Source organism: Amblyomma maculatum, chromosome 2 (genome assembly GCF_055883805.1).
Source record: "Amblyomma maculatum isolate TAMU_Amacu chromosome 2, ASM5588380v1, whole genome shotgun sequence".
In the NCBI taxonomy this organism is placed as follows: domain Eukaryota; kingdom Metazoa; phylum Arthropoda; class Arachnida; order Ixodida; family Ixodidae; genus Amblyomma; species Amblyomma maculatum.
Window position 1 is genome coordinate 18,756,760 of NC_139345.1, and position 18,423 is coordinate 18,775,182.

At 49.2% G+C, this 18,423-nt stretch overlaps 1 protein-coding gene across 2 annotated transcripts; it reads right to left on the reverse strand.

The window, feature by feature from the left end:
- Positions 1–911: 911 nt before the first annotated feature.
- On the reverse strand, positions 912–16,940 carry LOC146198089 (protein argonaute-4-like). 2 transcript variants are annotated; one of them, XM_084593406.1, is made up of 6 exons: positions 16,670–16,940; positions 14,639–14,946; positions 9,765–11,798; positions 8,367–8,594; positions 4,626–4,969; positions 912–1,035 (listed from the first exon to the last, which is right to left on the reverse strand). In XM_084593406.1, the coding sequence occupies exons 1-5, from the start codon at positions 16,863–16,865 to the stop codon at positions 4,658–4,660; spliced, it is 3,078 nt and encodes a 1,025-aa protein (XP_084449532.1). In that variant the 5' UTR covers positions 16,866–16,940; the 3' UTR covers positions 912–1,035; positions 4,626–4,657. The 2 variants fall into 2 exon arrangements, with proteins under 2 accessions (XP_084449532.1, XP_084449534.1); XM_084593408.1 differs by having other exon boundaries at positions 14,639–14,928; positions 16,670–16,935.
- Positions 16,941–18,423: the final 1,483 nt, after the last annotated feature.

Genomic DNA, 18,423 nt, shown 5'->3' on the forward strand with positions numbered 1-18,423 from the left:
TTATTTCTCTGACCCACTCTGCACGCTTCCTATCTCTTAATGTTACCGCTACCATTTTTCGTCCCATAGCCCTCTGGGTTGTCCTCAACTTAAGTAGAACTCTTTTGGTTAGCCTCCACGTTTCAGCCCCATAGGTGAGTACAGGTAAGATGCTCAGGTAAGGTAAGTACAGGTAAGGTAAGATGCTTTTATCAGTGCTCTTCTGTATCTGTAGAATATGACTTTGGATATCGCACTTCTGTCGGACACGTTTACAGACTGAAATTCCTATGTAGACTGGGACTCAAGAGGGGCTTACTAGATTGTAAGATTCCCCATAAATTTCATCAAACCCACGTGTCTTTAAATGTGGTAACTGATCAATTGTATCTTCTAGCTCTGCTAAACGCCCACTTATTGTCGAGCACTTCTCTGAAAGGGGCTTCGCAAGGAAATGAAGCCCGCCACACACTCAGCATCTGGAGGCTTGGGAGGAAGCCGAAACCTATTTTCTCATTTCAAATATTCAATCCATGCTAGCCACCGAGGCCGTTTTCGTCTAGCCAATAACACATGTTCGTATGACTTGAGGCGTGGATATGAACCTTACAAGAGAACGTAAAATAATGAGTCAAAAGTAATACAATAATTACAAAATATTAAAACAAAATAAAAGGAATAGAAGGTATCAACTCACTAAGAGACATTCATGCTCGCGCCTTCACAACACACATGGATTAGAAGTGTCCACCGAAAGATAAATAATTACTGATGAATAGCAATACTTTTGTTTTCTGAGTGACCGAGCCAACTGCAACTAAATAGCCTGATGTGGCCTAGCGCGTCTCTTTTTTTTTTTTTTTTTTTTTTTTTACTGACTGGTGCAGCCAATACCCCGACCAATACGCAGTCTAAAGGACGCCAGTGACGAAGCTCCTCGGACAACAACCTTTTTTTATTGCGACCCTTCTCGCAAGCTGTACAAAAACGACGTTTCACGTCCGGTCTTCTGATAAAGGTAGGAAAGACTAGACGAAAGCTCTTCACTTTGGAAACCTGGGAAAAGAAGAAATTGTGCAGGGGTCAGCAAGAGCAGAAGTCTGCGAACCATCAGCAGACAAATGTAGTAGGCGAGGCAGGTATACGCGAGTCAGCACAGCGCGTGCCTCCTCCGCTCCCGCCCGCCGTCGGTGCGCATGAGCAGATTCTCTTTGGGACGCCAGGCGGTACTGCACGCCCGCCAGCTGCCGCGAACCAGTGGCCTTCGAATACTGTCTACTGTAAGCCACGGAGCGCGCGAGATAGACACAGCACGTACCGTCACCATAACAGCGCGCAGCAGCAGAGGCGGTACCCGCTACCTAAAATGAGATTTAGCATGCGGATACGCAAATTCTAGAGGGCACCTCGGATCATTATAGTGCGATGAGGCGAAGGCCTTTATAGCGCGGTGGTCCGTAACCCTCCACTACGGCACCTCCGCTTTCCAGCTCACCTGCCTTCCTTCCCTTACGGTGCGGTTCAGGTGTCCGCGGAGGTGTGACAGATGCCGAGCTTTCTCTTTCCTGTAAACCAATTTGAAACGTCGCTAATTCCTACTTTACTGCATCTGCTTGTGTATGCTGTGTGGTGCGGCCGTTCGAGCTAGCACCAAATGAAAGGCGCAGACGAACGCCTGGATCGGACGCCCGGCGGGGTTAGCTTCGTATAATCGCCTGGTGAAGTCATCGGTCATAACCGGGCCACCAGGCGTGACGTCATGATGGGGTCACATCCGGTCACACGTCACGTCAGTACCACTATCATCAACTGTCATCCTCATCAGGAACTATCACTGTCATCATCGCTATCACTAATTACACTATCATTATCGGTCACTATCTACGAGGGCTTTTTATCGGCTTTCTATCTTTCTATCGAAGGTTTTTTATCTGTCACTATCGAGCGAAGGCTTTCGCATGTCTGTTTGCTGAACGGTTCTTTTGTGCACGCGGTGCGGCAGGGGTAGGGCAAGTTGAACCATCGCGCGTAGGAGGAGTCCGGTAAACCGGTATGGGGAACCAAAGCTGGAGTTTGCTCCGCGACGCCAGCGCTCGGTTTCCAGCGGAGCGGAGAGGAACTACAAAACCTACGCGCATCCGCGCCCGCGCTGCGCGCGGCTGTCTGCGGAGTCTGCGCAGCCCGCTCGCTCGGGAGCGCGTGCTACAGGCAGCCGCACGTGCAAGCGGAGCGGGAGAAGGAGAGTGAGGACGAGGGGGAATGGTCGTGCGTCTGTGCGCGCAAAGCCGGCGCTCTTTGCCAGTGGTGTTTCTTATTTTTGTTTTTTTCTGTGCCCCGGCTGACATAGAGGCTGGCTGGAGGCACGCTTTTCATCGGTGCTTTCGAAAGTGAGAAATTATGATTAATTGATCGCCGCGGACATTGTTTTCAAAGAGCGCTTGTTGGCAGGCTCAGACAAAAAAAAAAAAAAACACATGAACGCGAATTCGGTACTCGAAGGCAGAGGCAAGCGACAGGTATTTTGAAGGACTTGAGGCGGCACCTCTTGATGTCTCTTCCATGTTGTTCAGAGAATGAAGGGTCCAGCCTTCTCGTTGATAATTGATACGCGTGTACACAGCGACGAGTGCTCCGGGCGCTGGTTGGGGAGCTTCCTTTCCATTTGTGACTGCTCACTTGAAAGGGGACTATTCAACTCTTTGGGGACAGACGTGTTAGGCGATGCTGCCGGCGCCGTGGTGCCTGCTTTCGGCGCGTTTAGGACGCGTTCCCTACAAAGGCACAAAGCATGCCGCCTTACCCTTTGGTTCCTGCTGACAGCGGTCAGGGGGAGTTCGCTGCTGTGGCGCTGCCATCCGAAATCAATCACTTATTTACCTTTAACGATGAGAGGTTTCTTAACGACCTGGATCACTGACGAGAAGCCGAGGCATGCCATTCTTTCGGCAGTTTCCTCTATCCGCGAGACGAAGAGCGATGAAATGCCTGACGACTTTTCATGCAGGCGGGGATATCTCTCCAAGTAAACCTTTGTCTTCTTAATTCCACAGCTACGCTGTGCAATCCCTAGTTCAGTTATCTCCTCTAGCGAATGCGCAGTTTTGAGCTCCCGAAGCAGGATCGCGTATGAGAATAGGACGATTAACGTATGTGTTGTCCCTTTATAAGCGCCGAGTGATGGCATTAATGACATATATCTGTTTCTTGAGGCCGACTTGTTTCTGCGATGGCTGCTGCGGCACCGCCAGTTACAAACAGAGGTGCGAGATACGAGCGATACGAGATACCTAAAAAAAACCGACAACCATCCTTTCAACACTCACGAGTTTTGCGAAAAAGCGCGCCGTCACTTTTTCATTCCAGTTTTTTTTTTCTTGCCCCCTTTGTTGGAGCGCGACGGCGGCCAGAATGCGGCCGGAGGAGGAGAGAAACAACCGAGCGCGCGCGCGCAAACACGTGCTGGAGAGCAGCGCGGAGCAGACGACAGCATGCTTTTCTATGCGGCGGGGAGCAGACGACGCGGCCGCACTGCGCGTAGGTTTTGACGGGATCTCCATGGAGGGCGCTGACTCACAGAGCGGCGCAGCGCCCCCTGGCCCAGGTTTCCTCCCCTATAGGTCTTCGCTAGCAAATCTCCGCTTTGCTAAATATCCTAATGGCGCACCGGCCCCATTCGTGAATCAGCGCTTGCGCTGAAGGCGCGCAGTAGCGGTTGTGGTAGGCGTTGTAAAAATTAGTGTCGCAGGCTCGCTCTTCACACCGGGACAATTAACACTTGCGAGCTGAGGGCGAGCAGTAGCGTGACGGTACGCGCTAAGTATCTTGCGCACTCCGCTACTTACGGTGGATAGTATTCCAAGGCTACCTTTTTCATGCGACCGTGTTAGTATGAGATAAAACAAACACCCGGTGGGTGTACATACACAGTTATCGCGGCCCAAACAGTCGTACATAATGTGATCGCGTGTATTGTACTGCATACTGCATTGGAACACAGGACTTCAAGCCATACAGGTCAATGCAACCCCGCTACTGTTATGTCCCTTATAAGCGAAAAATCAGCCAAGTCAAATCTGAACCCTGCCGTTTTTGATCGCCGGACATTACCTCCGCAGAGACGCGCTACGAGATTGTGGTCAAAATTATGGGTCTGGCTTGCATTAACGCCTTGTAAAGAACGTGAAATAAGAGAGTAATTTCTAAAGGTAATAAGGGATCAATCATATCAAGCGCAATCATAAGGCTTTGTAACGCTTTGTAACAGTTTAACAGGCTTCCTATATGAAATAAAATATTCATCGGAGGATAGAATCAAGGCCGCCGCCTTCCGGGAGACTTGCTGAATACCAGTTATATACTCGAGAAGTGTGGCACATTGCAACACCAGGTCGAGCTCAATATGGGAAAAGTGTTAGTCAAGAGGTTTACATGGAATCCCCGGTATCCGACAGATTCGGTGTACTCCAACTTTGGAAGATTCCCCTTAATCGATTGGACGAAGGCCATAACTGTCACAAAGATAGGCAGTGCGACAGCAGAAGGACCATAACAAGGCAAGCATACCGTACATCGTATGTGTTTTGCACCCCGTGCTAACACATTTTCCTTTTTGTCCCAGTGTCACGTCAGTGGAAGGTCTAACTCACCGGGAGAACGGGAAAGCAGCAGACGGGATCCTTCAGACGAAGTACATGGAAGTTTGCAGCGACTCCAGCACCCGAACGGCCTCGGCATACTGGCTGGCGGGCACTGCGTCCCCGCTGCCTCCGGAAGACTCGCTGGCCCCACTGGACACATCCAGCTTGCTCGCGATGTGGTCCTTGGCCCGGTAAGCAGCCAGGTGGGCGTAGTACACGGGCGCAGGGATACTTACGCTGCGCGCACACCGGGCATACGTGTGACAGAGGTAGAAGCTCAGCTTCTGCAATTCGTCCGCTGTGAAGCTGGAGTCGTCCCACACGACGTAGTAGTGGGCCGGCCGGCTGGTTCCCTGCGTTCATGGGTATGGCGACAAGCACGTTTATGGAAGATTAACATACCATCGGGGGCAGGCCGCTGCTGGCTGTATTTTGTACTGCAGTGTTCACTTTTGCTAGAAGGGACAATCATTTGAAAATGTCTCAGAAACGCACGCTATAATCCTTGGCTTCGTGTACGAAGCAAAGCTGCGGCAACCCGCAGGAGCGACTTGCTTGTAAAATAAAGAAGTAGGTTGTCAGCGCCTCTTGAGAGTAGGCAGCACATGACCGGAAGCGCGCTATCTTGTCGACTGATCACGTGGGCAGTTCTACGTTCCTTGGGCGGCAAACTCTGCCAGACGACCATCCATTGGTGCGTGAAGTGGACATGGAATACTACAGGTTATTTGCAGCACTAGGAAATTAAGGGGGCAGGCAGGATGGTGTGCACTAAACAAGTGTGCTGTTATGCCCCATCACAAACAGGCGAGGGCCTGTTTTTAGGCCACCCTTGTCTATCGTGGTGATGTCTATGCAGCAATGCATTTGAGAAAACGGCGCCGCGTCCTCGATAGCGCGCCTGCTGGACGCGTTCATTTGCGTGGAGCGCACCAGCGCATGCGCCGCGGAAATACATTGATCGGTTCATGGCCGGTCACGAACGGAGAGCGCCGCAGAGCGAGACCGCCAGAGATTGGCATCCACCTTAGAAACCTTGACCTCATCTCAAGCTCCTAAGGAATCGCAGTAAGGGTAACCTCAGGCGACGTCCACTCACTTTTTCAGCGATAATTGGTGACCTCACTCAACCTCACCTCAAACTGAATTTGTGATGTTTTCATTGCTGCTTTGCGTTCAAGGGGCGAAACCTCAGTCACCGGGGAAGAAAATATTTTCGACCAGAGGATGAACCGTGGTAGCAGTGTGATGCACAGCGGAATCCTGCTTAACAGAAAGTAAGGTAGCATTGACTTCAGCGGTAGGAAACGTGTATCAACACGACACAGTATGGTTCTGCGTCATCTGCGCAAAGGCAAACTTTTTGTCAACTTTTTGTTTTGTTTTTTGCAGCATCAGACAGAACTGCCGCTGGTCACCGTGAGTTATGTGCTTTGCGCAATCCGGAGTGTGTAGCCGGCGGCAAGCAGCTGCACCAACAAGACAAAGGGTGACCAGACGGGGGGGGGGGGGGGGGGGGGGGGGGGGGGTAACCGAGCACCAAACGTCCTCGCCATTTAAACCGCGGCGGTACGCTCAAATTCCGCGCCAGAAGGGAGTTCTTAGCAGTAAGCGGGAACAAAAAGCCTAGATCTCGCAATTTCGACCTCACAGAATGACGACCTTGCTCGGCTTCTAACTCATTCCAGAGGTTGAATAAAAAACATGGCGTCAGATGCCAGCACCTGGCTCGAAGGTGGTAACTGCGCATACGTATTGGTGGCTGCGGTTAGTGGCTATGATATGCTGAACGCCTATTTGAACACACTCCTTCCCAAGTACGCTAAATGTGTAGGAGTATACGAACCGGCGAGTCGACGACAGCTTCAAACTACTTCCGTTAAACTACTTCCGTTAAACTACTTCCGTTAAACTACTTCCGTTAAACTACTTCCGTTAAACTACTTCCGTTAAACTACTTCCGTAAAACGAGGCATAACAAAAGCACGGAATCTTTCGATAAATTGACAATTTCATGAATAAACGCATTTGTTGGTCAGCATTCTGTGTCCTGTGACCAAGCTGCTAGGCATAATCAGCAAGTACTTGCCAAATGCGCTTCCCAATTCTCCTAGTTATTTCCCTTTCATGGTCCGGATCCGCGGTTAATACCTTTCCTAAGTAGGCATATTCGCCTACCACTTCCAGTGCTTCGCTACCTATTGTAAACTGCCGTCCCTTTCCAGGCTGTTGACCTTAAGCTTCTGCATATTAATTTTAGGCCTACTTTTCTGCTTATCCTGTGTAGGGCACCAATCACTGTTTCCTATTCATCCCCGAGTTACTTAGTCAGGCAATGTCATCAGCCGATACTAGATTACTCAGGTATTCTCCATCAACCCTTTTATACCTAACTGCTCCTATTCCAAGCATCTGAATACTTCCTCTTGGCAAGCTGTGAATAGTACTGAGGAGATTGCGTCTCCTTGCCTTACACCTTTATTTGTGAGAATTTTATTACTTTTTTTTATGCAGAACTATGGTTGCTGTGCAGCTACTATAGATATCTTTCAGTACAATCACACATGGCTAATTTACAACCTGGTTTCGCAATGCATGCATGAATGACAAGCAAATGTTCTGCAATAAGGAAGATTTTTTTTTTTTTCATGCTATAATCCCTTGTTGAAACTCCATTGGGCAAAGCAAGGTATCTCTTAATAAATCGATGGACCCCACCCGCAGTTACCGCCTCCTGTGCATTGCAGCTGCAGTGGCTGTAAAATATGTTTCCAAATTTTAAGGCGAAAGTTTTTAATGACTCATACTGTCGGCGGGCGTTCGTTCGATCGGTCACACTACAGCTGTCAATCAAATGACGTCATCACCCGAAACTGAAACTAACGTCACCCGAAAAATAAAAATCCGGTCTCCACCGGGAATCGAACTACCATCCCTCGGATCTCCAGCCAAGTGCTTTAACAAACTGAAACACGCCCGGGATCGTGAAGCGCACATCATAATTCTCCTTGTCTACTGTGAGGATGATAGCAGCGACGACAATGACTCTGCAGTTAGTAATGATGACAGTGACGACAGTAGCAATGATAACGATGGTACATTTAGTTAATAATGAGAGCAAACGTGATGCACCGTGTGCACCAGCAACGCTCCGGCTTTCACATTTCTGCAGTGTAGATTCCACAGTGCTATCGGAATTTTTTGGCAACGCGTTTCGGATTTCGCGGGGGAGGAATCCCGAGTGCGGCCGCAGACGACCGCAATAGACAATAAACTCTGGAGCTACGAATGAGAAGTTTCCATACTGAGTCACGCCAAGCTAATTGGCCCCATACTGTCCTTACAGTCGGCCGTTAGGCTCTACGTTGTCTGCCTTCACAACTGTGGGCCTGCACGGTCGTGCAACGTTCCGTTAAGCCATTTTCGTGAACGTTCTATTATGTTGCTTAAATGCTTAAAATGCAAGAAAAATGTTACTGCACATTTATATGTAAAATTGCATAAACGCAACTTGCATAGAAAAAAAAAGAAAAAACTTCCAGCAAGTGCAACCAGTGTTTGAACAAAAATGAAACTAGCATTGTAATGCGTTAGTGCTACCATGACGGTGGCGGAGACACAATAGTTTGACGTTTGTAAGCTCAAGAAGCTTCAATTTTCAGGGGAAGTAGCCTTGTGGAGGTTAGAAAGCGGTAATTGATTAGCGCAAGATGTGTCCCTTCAGAAAGCGAATAAGGGACCATGTAGTACCTGGATGCCGAAGTGGCTGCAGAGAAAGAAGTCGAAGTCGAGCGGGTGCGTGACGACCGAGTCGACCGTCGTTCCGGGGGGGATGTTGCGGTACCTGCCCACACCGTCGCGGTCGTTGGCGGGCATGAACCGCGTGTGGTGCCGCTTTTGAACCACAATGAATGTCAGCGCCGGCTCGTAGGTCTCGTTCAGAGACAGCTCCTGGCACGCCAGCCGGATGGCACTCACCTGGATCAGTCGGAAACGGAAACGAAAAAAAATTACAGAAACAACCAATTACGTTATGTGTTGCTGGTAGTACATTGACATCTGGATCATAATTTTATATTTGTTTTTGCGGAACCCCAACACATACATATGTCTGCACACAGCCAGAAATTTCTTCTGGGTGGTCGAAATTACTCCGCAGCCCTCCACTACGGCTCCTCTTTCTCCCTTTCCACTTTCACTCCCACCTTCCTCCCTTCCCCTACGGCGCGGTTCAGGTGTCCACAGAAAAAAGTGACAGATACTGCGCCTTTCCCTTCCTGTGAACCAATTTTTTTTTTTTTTTTTTATAAAACCAGAGTGGTGGTTAGATGTTTCCACGAAGTTGTCTAGAGGTAGAGACATGGAATCAATGAATACTCACATAAACTTATAGCAGACACAGCTTGGTGATGTCACCTAATTTTGTCTAACCAATTGCCAAATTTTAAGACGGACGAACGTAATTTTACTGGTCGATTGCTCTTTTCAAACGATAACTCTCCAGGTTCAGCCCCTCTTGAAAATTAACCGCGCGTAATAAATTGCCCATCAAACCACGACAGTTTATTGTAGTCCAAGTAAATTTCTGCTGTGACCGTAAAAACCTCTAATGTTCTCGTATTAAGTCAGTCAGGGCTGAAAAGCCGAGCATTTCGCGCGATGTAACTGGTTCAGAGTTTAAACCAAACATTTTACATTCAGGAAATGAGTTTTTCATGGTCATGTGAGAAAATGTCTGGAGAGAAAAATAATTTTTACCAGAGCTGATACGATATAATCCACACGATGGGACGCGGGAGAGCACAAAAGCTAACCAAACGCCCCAATCTTTCGAGTTCAGAAAATTCAGAAGATTTCGCCCCACAGAGGGATACGGTAGACAGGCGTCAACCAATGGAGAAAAGACTGCTTTGGACGACTCAAATGGACAACCGGGAACCAACCTTACGGCGCGGTGCGGTGCCTTAATTGACATACATTGCAAACACGGTTCTCTTCGCACGAAAACCAAACGTTATCTAATTATTTCAATGACCGCAAAACGGGCAATATAGTCTTACCAAAGAAAGCAGTAATTAGCCAGCACCATGCGCTATCGGCACAGTATTTGCACTTAAGCTTAAACTCAGCCCCCATGATGTCACTTACCTCACGATTGCGGACATGCAAGAACTGTCCCTCGCTCACTCCGTCCCTGTAGAAGACGATCTTATCGGGCTTGTGCCGCGTGGCGCGGTAGAAAGCCTTAAGCAAGTCTTTGATCATGTCCTTGAGATCTGTGATGATCTCCACGCGCGCTTTGGCCAGTGAGCCTTCGGTCTGTACCCGAATGGTAGCATGGAACTTGGACGGGATGGAGTCTATGCTTCCGACGCAAGCAGCGATGGATGGCCTGATTTTATCTCCCGGCGACGGGTGTGACACGTCCGCTCCGATTATGATCACGGGCTTGCTGAACAGCGCCGGCTTCTCCTGCGCAAGTAGGCTGTTGTTTATGCCGCCCATCTTGGCGTTGATCTTTTGGCACAGGTTTTGGATGAGCGAAGCGTTGCACTTTTTGACCACGTTGTTGTCCAATATGCACTGAGTGCGCAAGGCGAGCTCAGTCTCCGCCACCTGCTTGATTTCGGCGTAGTTTGTGACCTTGGTGATCACAACCACAACCATTTGCAAGCCTTGGTGCTGCCTCTGTTGCTCAGAAAGGAGGAATCGCATGCTGCTGCGGTTTGGGTCTGCCGAGATGACCGCAAGCGGCTGCTCAATGCCCATTCCCAGTTCACGGCCGATGCGGATCAACATCTTGACGAAGTTGTCTATGATGTCCTTCTGCGCAAAGCGGCTCAGGTTCAGTATTGTCCAGCGGGTCAAGGTAGCCGCTTTGTAGAATCGCTGCCCTCGGAGTTCCCATGTGCCATCGCGTGGCTTGCTCACTGTGTTTTCAAAAACGACAGACGGAGGATCGAGGACTCTGCCCATAAACTGCGTCGGTTCAGTGTTAATCTTGATGCCGAACTCTCGCAGATACTCGTCCGAGTTACTGACCAAGTCGCGCACAGACCTACGAATCTCTTGGAAACGCATGGAAGGCGGTTTCGCCGTGCGCTTGATCATCTCGGCGGTCTGGTTCTCATCGAGCTTCTTCCGGCAGTGCTGGCCTTCGATCAATTCGCACACCTCCAGGGGAATGTATACTGGATGCGTCGAGCTTCCTGCCTGCACGCAAGGAAAGTGTGGGTAGGACAAACGAGTGTAGCGCTGCTGGAAGTATTCGGCGACAGAAATCTCACGGCCTTCCTCCAACTCGAAGCGGATGTCCTTGGCAGCTTCGTTCGTGATCCGCACCACTTTGTACTTGCGCGGGTAGGGAAGGTGCGTCACCTTGATGCGCAGTCCTCTGAGTTCCCTGCTCAGACGGCTGTGCTGGCTATGTTGCAGACCACGGAAGTCAGCGGGCTTCATTTCATGACGACCGTCACTAAATAATCGGCACATGAAGGTCACCAGTGGCAGTGGCTCATAAAACGCTGTTGCCGACACGTCAACGTTAAGCATCGGCTTCCACTGGGCGGGTCTAACGCTCGTGTAGTAGCCGAACCACACCTCCCGGCCTCCTCCGAGAGAATTGTGCTCATTGGGCTCCGGTGGTCTGAAGAACGACCGTCCAACTGGCACCATTTTGATTGAGGGGCTGTGCCGTAAGACGATGTCAATGGCCTGGATGACTTCCTGAGGCACAGTGATGGCACGGCTTTGAAAGACCGCGTGCAGAGCGTCCAGGTTCACGGTCGCCACATACTGGATCTTGACGATGAACTTTTGGACTCGCCGGTCTTCCTCCAAGTCCACTGTGAATGTGCGCTCGCGGAAACTGAGCTTGGAGCGCGTGTACAGGTTCTTGCGGCCGTCGAAAGCCGGGATGCAGTTGGCCAGGTCTAGCCGGTACTTCCTTACCAGGAGCTCGATGACTATCCTGTTTATCTTCATGCTAAGGCACCGGTACCGTTTCTCTTCGGGAATCTTGGACTCCTTGCCAGTCTCAGAGAAAATATCAACGTCGTAATGGTAGACACAGCCGTGTGGTAGATCAATACTGAAGTGGTTGGCAATAATTTGTATTGACCGGCCTAACTTGCCCTGGTTTGGCCGCCGCGGGAAGTGAGAGGGTAGAGTCCGTTCTAGGGCCTGCACCGTGATTGATGAAAATGAAAAGAGGGCATAAAAAACACAATACGAATTTCCACGAGTATTTAGTTTCACAAAAGTGCGGCTGAATAGTTTTCGGTCTACGCTTTAGCTCATTCTTGACAGGAAAACTCCCGGACCTTGTGCATCTCGAGTCCGATTGGGATGCCGGAGTGTGATTGATTTGATTTTGATTAGATTCCCTAGAACGAAAACCGTGCACAAACAGGCTTCAAGTACGGGGAAACACATCTAATGCCCGCAAAGTTCGCGCCTACAGTTGCGCCTACAGTTGCGCCTACACAGTGCTTCCGGCTACAGCCAGCGATTGGCTTCGACAGCATTGACATCTGAGCTGCTCCTGCGACTAGCGGACGACGCGCGCTCTGCTGCAATGGAGCGGATGCCCCGAAACATTTGCAATTTTTCTATTCCTTGCTGAGCCTCTTGGAATTCCTAGGCGCCACGATAGCGCGAGAAGCACGTGAAATTGGCAGCGCACAAAAGCTTTGGTGCGCCCCCGTTTCGAATACACGTCTTGTCTATACGACCCATTCAAAGCCAGAAATATAGCAGAAATTTAGGGCACAAACGATTTAAGCTAGACTTACCTGCATCAAGTACAAATGAGTGAATAGCTTAACAGAAATAGCTAGTTCTCTTTTTATAATCTCTCGAGGCAAGACGCAAAGAAGTGAGGCTCAATTTGTGGTATTTAGTATATGCATCTAACCAAACTATATAGTCACGATTACATATAACTACTTTTTTTTTTTTTTGCGCGCAAACACACATAATTTTAATGAATGATGGAAAAATCGAATACTTGCAAATTTATTCAACATTTTCTTTTTTCAAACAGAGTTAAGTTAGTGAAGTGTGCAGTTGACAGCCTGATTATGAAAATCGATAATATGGGTTGGTTTGTGGTGTTTAACGTCCCAAAGCAACTCAGGCTGTGAGAGACGCCGTAGTGGAGGACTCCGGAAATTTCGACCACCTGGGGTTCTTTAACGTGCACTGACATCGCACAGCACACGGGCGCCTTGCTTTTCGCCTCCATCGAAAAGCTGCCGCCGAGGCCGGGATTCGATCCCGCGTCCTTGGGAACAGTAGTCGAGCGCCGTAACCACTGCGCCACCCCGGCGGGGCAAAATCGATAATATGAAAGCTTCACATCTGTGATGTTGGCATGGTTGCATCACATGTATTTCCCTGCATGAACTTAAAGCGTATCTGTGCTTATTTTCCTTCTGTTTAGTGCTCATGCACTCTTACTTGGGATTGAACGACTCCGCAATATTTTCCCCAAACTAGGATTTCGCGCTCATTTCCTGTAATTCGTTAAAGCGCTAACACGGGCGGTTACGAGCTCGTATTCTGAAAGAAGCCTGGTGGTATTGTAATCTTTGTCACGCGAGAAAGTTTACTGTTACTTTCAACAAGTAGCACTCATTGCTGCTTAGTCTCGAAGAACTTCAGTGATACAGAGCAAAACAGCGCAAACTTCACAAAGGACAGAGAAGGGCAGACGAGACACAGGCGCTGTGTCTCGTCTGCCCTTCTCTGTCCTTTGTGAAGTTTGCGCTGTTTTGCTCTGTGATAAACCAACTAGCTCGAGATGTTTATTTCAGTGATATTCGTTGCAGTATGCACTCGGCGCGAATGAATGAGCGAGGAGACCTCTACCTTCGGCTGAAACATATACAGGATGTTCTAAGTTACTTTGGAAATTTTTTAAAAGCACGAAGAACAGTATACAAACGTCGGTTGTGTAAGTGGGTTATGTGGTCAGGCGGATACAAACTGCGAAAAATTGTAATCGTAAGCAATTAAAATTTTAGTTTGTTACTGGAGCTTTAGAGCGGAGCTCCTAAGTTACGTAGATGCGAAGCAAGCTAAATCTAGGACTAGGTTGCACAGATGTCGACGGGGACACCGCTCAATTGAGGGCCTAATACCTTTTCACGACCTTTGGAGAAACTAGTTAGAATGGGCTGTGGAGATGACCTGCAGCTTTTCCATCTGCTACGAGCACCGCCTAGTTTCCGATATGGCAGCGCCCTCCAACTCCTTTTTAAAAAGGAGTTTCACAGTTTGCACTGGCCAACATGGAACCCGCAGTGACCACCCGAAACATACCTGCCTGGGACAGTCTGGTAAAAGGCAGTTTTGGGATCCTAAGGAACATTACACGTTCAGAAAAGTATCCGCTAGGGTAAGGCAAAAAAGAAAAAGCCAGACATTGCTTCGATGTGCCGCTTTTCGTGTGCAAAAACGCAGCCCTATCAAATTGCACCCCATAACTATCGAGAAGTAGCTAGCTTAATTGCGATATCATTCCGTTTTATAATATTTCACCGATCTTGTAGCCGGTTGTCTCTACTAAATCGGAAGCTGTGGGAATCGCACCGGGATACTGCGTCATTAATGTTTTTCCCCCCGATTTGCTGCTAGCAGTCACGGCTCAACCGGAACCTCAGGCATGCAGGAATATTTTCGTAAAGCTATGTGCAGACACGTAATTTAGGACGCTCAACAGCTGTTTGCGTTCAGCGCACTATTGAAAGACTATCTGCAAAGAGTAAATGACGAATACTACTTTGGCCTGGTCGGTGAGGCACAATAAGAGCGAGAACGGATAAAGCAGTGCAGACACGTACTCGTCTTCTTTACGCTTAAGGAATTTATCACCCATGTGTTGAGTACAGCTACGAAGATCCAGTTCAAACACCATCAGGGCAGAAGTTTCTTAGATGATCATTGAAGATGTGCGAATACATTCCGGCCTCTGAACATGCAATATATTACTACCACAAGACACTCCAAGCACTGCTCACCTTTATCTTGATATCGTCTTCTGGGCTCTGCTGTGTCGCCGACGGTGGAGTATAGGGCGGTGACGGGGGCAGGCTGACATTTACACTGCTGGCTTCAATAGAGGTAATAGCCTCGCAGCCGCTGCGGAAGCCGATGGGTGTCGAGGCAGGGGTCGAGCCACCATCTCTAATGGCGCCTGGCTTCGGGTTGGTTGGTACGTGCCGATCTTCCGTGAACGAACGTCGTGCTGGACCGGTGGGTGACAGCCCTGGCGGGGACAGGCGGTTGCCACGGCCGGCCGAACGAACATCTGCAAGCCGTGGACGTTCTGTAAACGGTTACTCTGTTACTTTGGACGACTGTTCCGCTTGCGCTGAAGGCAGCCACCGGTAAAAAGAAGTCGATGGAACGCTACAGCACTTCATTTGGACTAAATGTCACTCGAGCGCTTATCTCGCGACCGTGCGGTCAGTTTTAGAGCGAGTTACAGGGGACATTTTGGTTTTTAGTGCAAGCGCACATCCCTTCCACTTCCTCAATTTCAAATTCGCGCTCGTTTTGTATCGTGGTGATACTTTTTGGAAACGATAACGGCATCCGCGAGCCGTTGCAAGTGATAGGGGTTGGGTTTGGCTTATTGCACACCGGTTTCTGAAAAAGTTCGGGGAGCATGACTTCACCGTGTTAACGGCTTCCGTCAGCAGCATGTACTCGTTCTCGCACTCAATAGTTCCTCAATTTTTGCCTGTTATCTCGCACATATCGAATAAAATGCAGTCGTAAACTACTACGTCATGTGAAAACCGTTTAATAAAACCACACGAACGTCCCTCTGTGGACTGGAAACAGCGTGTCTGACTCAGGACCCAAAGGGTTGCAAATAAGGGAGGTGTAAAATTGAAAAGAGAGGTGGGAAGGGGGGGGGGGGGGGGCGGGGGCTGGTGATATGCGTCGAGAAGCAGTATATGTCACGCTCGGCCATCGCAAAAAAAAAAAAAAAAAAAAATCGTCGCGAGCTAGGCGAGTGCTTCCGGAAAACCAAGGGCTTGAGTGCACCCCTTCATGCGATGTGTGGCAGACCACTGCCCTTCAGTATTAAATCAGCTGCCTGAGTTGGTAGCTCCTGCCAACTCTGCCTACGTGTGGTCTCTCGTGGAGTTAACCCGCCGATAAATTGGTGCCGACCTTTAATCTAACCACCACCTGCCAATGACATGCTCGTGATTTTTCGCTCATCGCCGACGCTGGATTTTATGAGGAATGGTGCCTTGAAAGCTATCGCGTCAAAATGTGATAGCGCGAGACTGGAGGATCACTGCTATCTAGTCTGGTATCGATAGCATGCGCCATTGGTCAGCGAGCAAGATCTTACGCCACTCCTCAGCTCATTCCGCAGCTAACATGATACAAGACACCCTGGAAGAAAAAACGATCCGGACGGATTGTCCGCGCTTATCTGACGCTTCCTCCAGTTGCGTTCTCTGGTAAATAGCTTCGCCTAGCTGCGGCGACTGAAGCGTGTTAAACGGTTAAAAGTGCGGCACAACGATCACACACACACACGCGCGCGCGCGTGCGCGTGCTTCAAAAAGTCACGTGCACGCTGAATAACACACCGTTCATATGGACAAACCGATGGCGCCCTCATAGATCCCTTCAATCCACAAGTTTCAATTTTTTCACTAACATTTTTGCTGAAGAATTTGAGGCGACTCATATAAAGGCATGCGGATTGTATTCGAGCGATTGTCAGTATGAAAAAAGGGTCTAAGGCTGAATACACCAAACTGCGAGCAGACGAGCAGTATTTTCATGGATTGTAGGGTTTGCGGAATTTCTTCTTTAATGAAACTTCACTTACCGCAGAAAGGCCTTTTTCGAACAGGAACACTATCCTCTCGCCTCACACGCGCCTTCGTAACTTCATGGCACTATACTTGCCTTCACACAAAAATGAAATTTTTTTGCTCACCGCACAGTCAGTTCACACCAAACAGCCCGTCCTCCACGTTTCTGCAAGTGATATTACCACGAGAGCACAGTCTACTCACCGCCTCGGCCTCGTGTTCGTTCCATTGCAGACAAGAGGTGGTGGTCTCCAGTGGTTGACCACGGCAACGGAGACGTCGGACAGGCAAGTGCCGAGCGCACGCTTCTTGCGGCGAATAACTTTAGACAACCTGCAGGACTCGTGCGCTCCGATGATACCACGACAGATGTTGACTCCCCTGTCTCGAACGATACCATCAGACGAAGGTAATCAGCGCCCTCTCAACGAACGTGCTGTGGCGCGCAGCGCGCATCTAACTTTTCATTACGTCGCAGCGACTTGCATGGTGACGCAGGCAAGTATATAGCTTTGTGACTTTATGACCAGAAAATTGGTTCTTGCTCCACTCCGTCCTTATTTTTTTTTTTCTTCAGATCAGTTGCGACGCTGTAGTCTAGCAGGGTCTCGGGCGAGCACAAAAGAATTCGACCAGCACGCAGTGAAAGCGCGATATTGTATTTAAACGTCACGGTCGGTATGGCATGTTATCTCTCCAACACGATCGAGCTACTGTTCTTCCGTAACGCGCAGAAAAAAGAAAAAAAAAAGAAAAAAAAAGGGGGGGGGGGGGGAGGCTTGGCTTTCTTTTACGCAGACAGAATTAGCGATAAAGGGACAACAGCAATTATATTTTCCTGGGCGTCAAACTTCTGGCTCCGAGTGTGGCCAAAGCCTCAATTCTTGATACCTCAGAATTAAATGACGAGCTCTGTTCCCCGTAAGAATTTGTCCTCATGTACCAACGTTAACTTCGAGAAGTAAACTATTTTCTTTAGAGCTGTCAATTTTTTCTTTCACCCGCCGGGGTGTAGCAGTGGTTACGACGCTTGTCTACTGTTCCCAAGGATGCGGGATTAAATCCCGGCTTCGGCGGCCGCTTTTCGATGGAGGCGAAAAGCAAGGCGCCCGTGTGCTGTGCGATGTCATGTGCACGTTAAAGAACTCCAGGTGGTCGAAATTCCCGGCGTCATCCACTACGGCGTCTTTCATAGCCTGGGCCGCTTAGGGACGTTAAACCCCACAAACCAAACCAAAATTTTCCCCTATTAGTTTTAGGGTTTTAGCTGCCCGATATAAAGGAAGGCTGAACGAAAGGGAAGGCATTTTCGCTTTAACGTCGGCTTGTACAGCATTTATTTTTGCCAGTGGGTATTTTCTCAGCGGATATTTTAACTTCTGTTTAGTTAAGTTTATAGGATTTAATGTCCCAAGCGACTAAGGCTCTGAGAGACGCAGCAATGGAGGCGTGCGGAAATTTCAACCACCTGGGGTTCTTTAACCTTCGCTCACATCGCATGCACATCACACTGGCGCATTATTTTTCGTCTCCATCGAAAAGCAGCTGCCGCAGCCGAGATTCAATCCCGCGTCCTTGAGTTCAGCATTCGAGCGCCGTAACCACTGAGCCACCGCGGCGGAGAGGTTCCCAATTGCTATTTCAAAGATAGCTATAGTGATCTGGCACCTAGGCGACGCGGTAGCAACAAGCGGAAGTGGCAAATACACGACGTGCGACTCGTGCTGCGATGTGGATGAGCCTGGCTTTAGGCGTCTACCCGCTTCCCGTGAGTCTGTTAGGATTATCATCGTGTTGTTCGCATTATTTCTTTGTGTACAGTTTTCCGCGTGGTATGTTTCTCTCGCTTGTGAGCTCCTCAAGGACTAAGGCGATGCTAGCGTGAAGTTCGGTCACGTCGTGTACCGGAGGGCCGTCGGTCCCGGTTACCGCAGTGGTTTCGGCCCCGTGTAACTTGA

Coding starts and splice junctions, on each gene's coding strand:
- LOC146198089 (XM_084593406.1), bottom strand. CDS start 16,865: ATGGTATCGTTCGAGACAGGGGAGTCAACATCTGTCGTGGTATCATCG. Junction 14,947..16,669: donor ACGAACACGAGGCCGAGGCG/GTGAGTAGACTG, acceptor AACCGTTTACAG/AACGTCCACGGCTTGCAGAT. Junction 8,595..9,764: donor TGCATGTCCGCAATCGTGAG/GTAAGTGACATC, acceptor CGACTGATCCAG/GTGAGTGCCATCCGGCTGGC.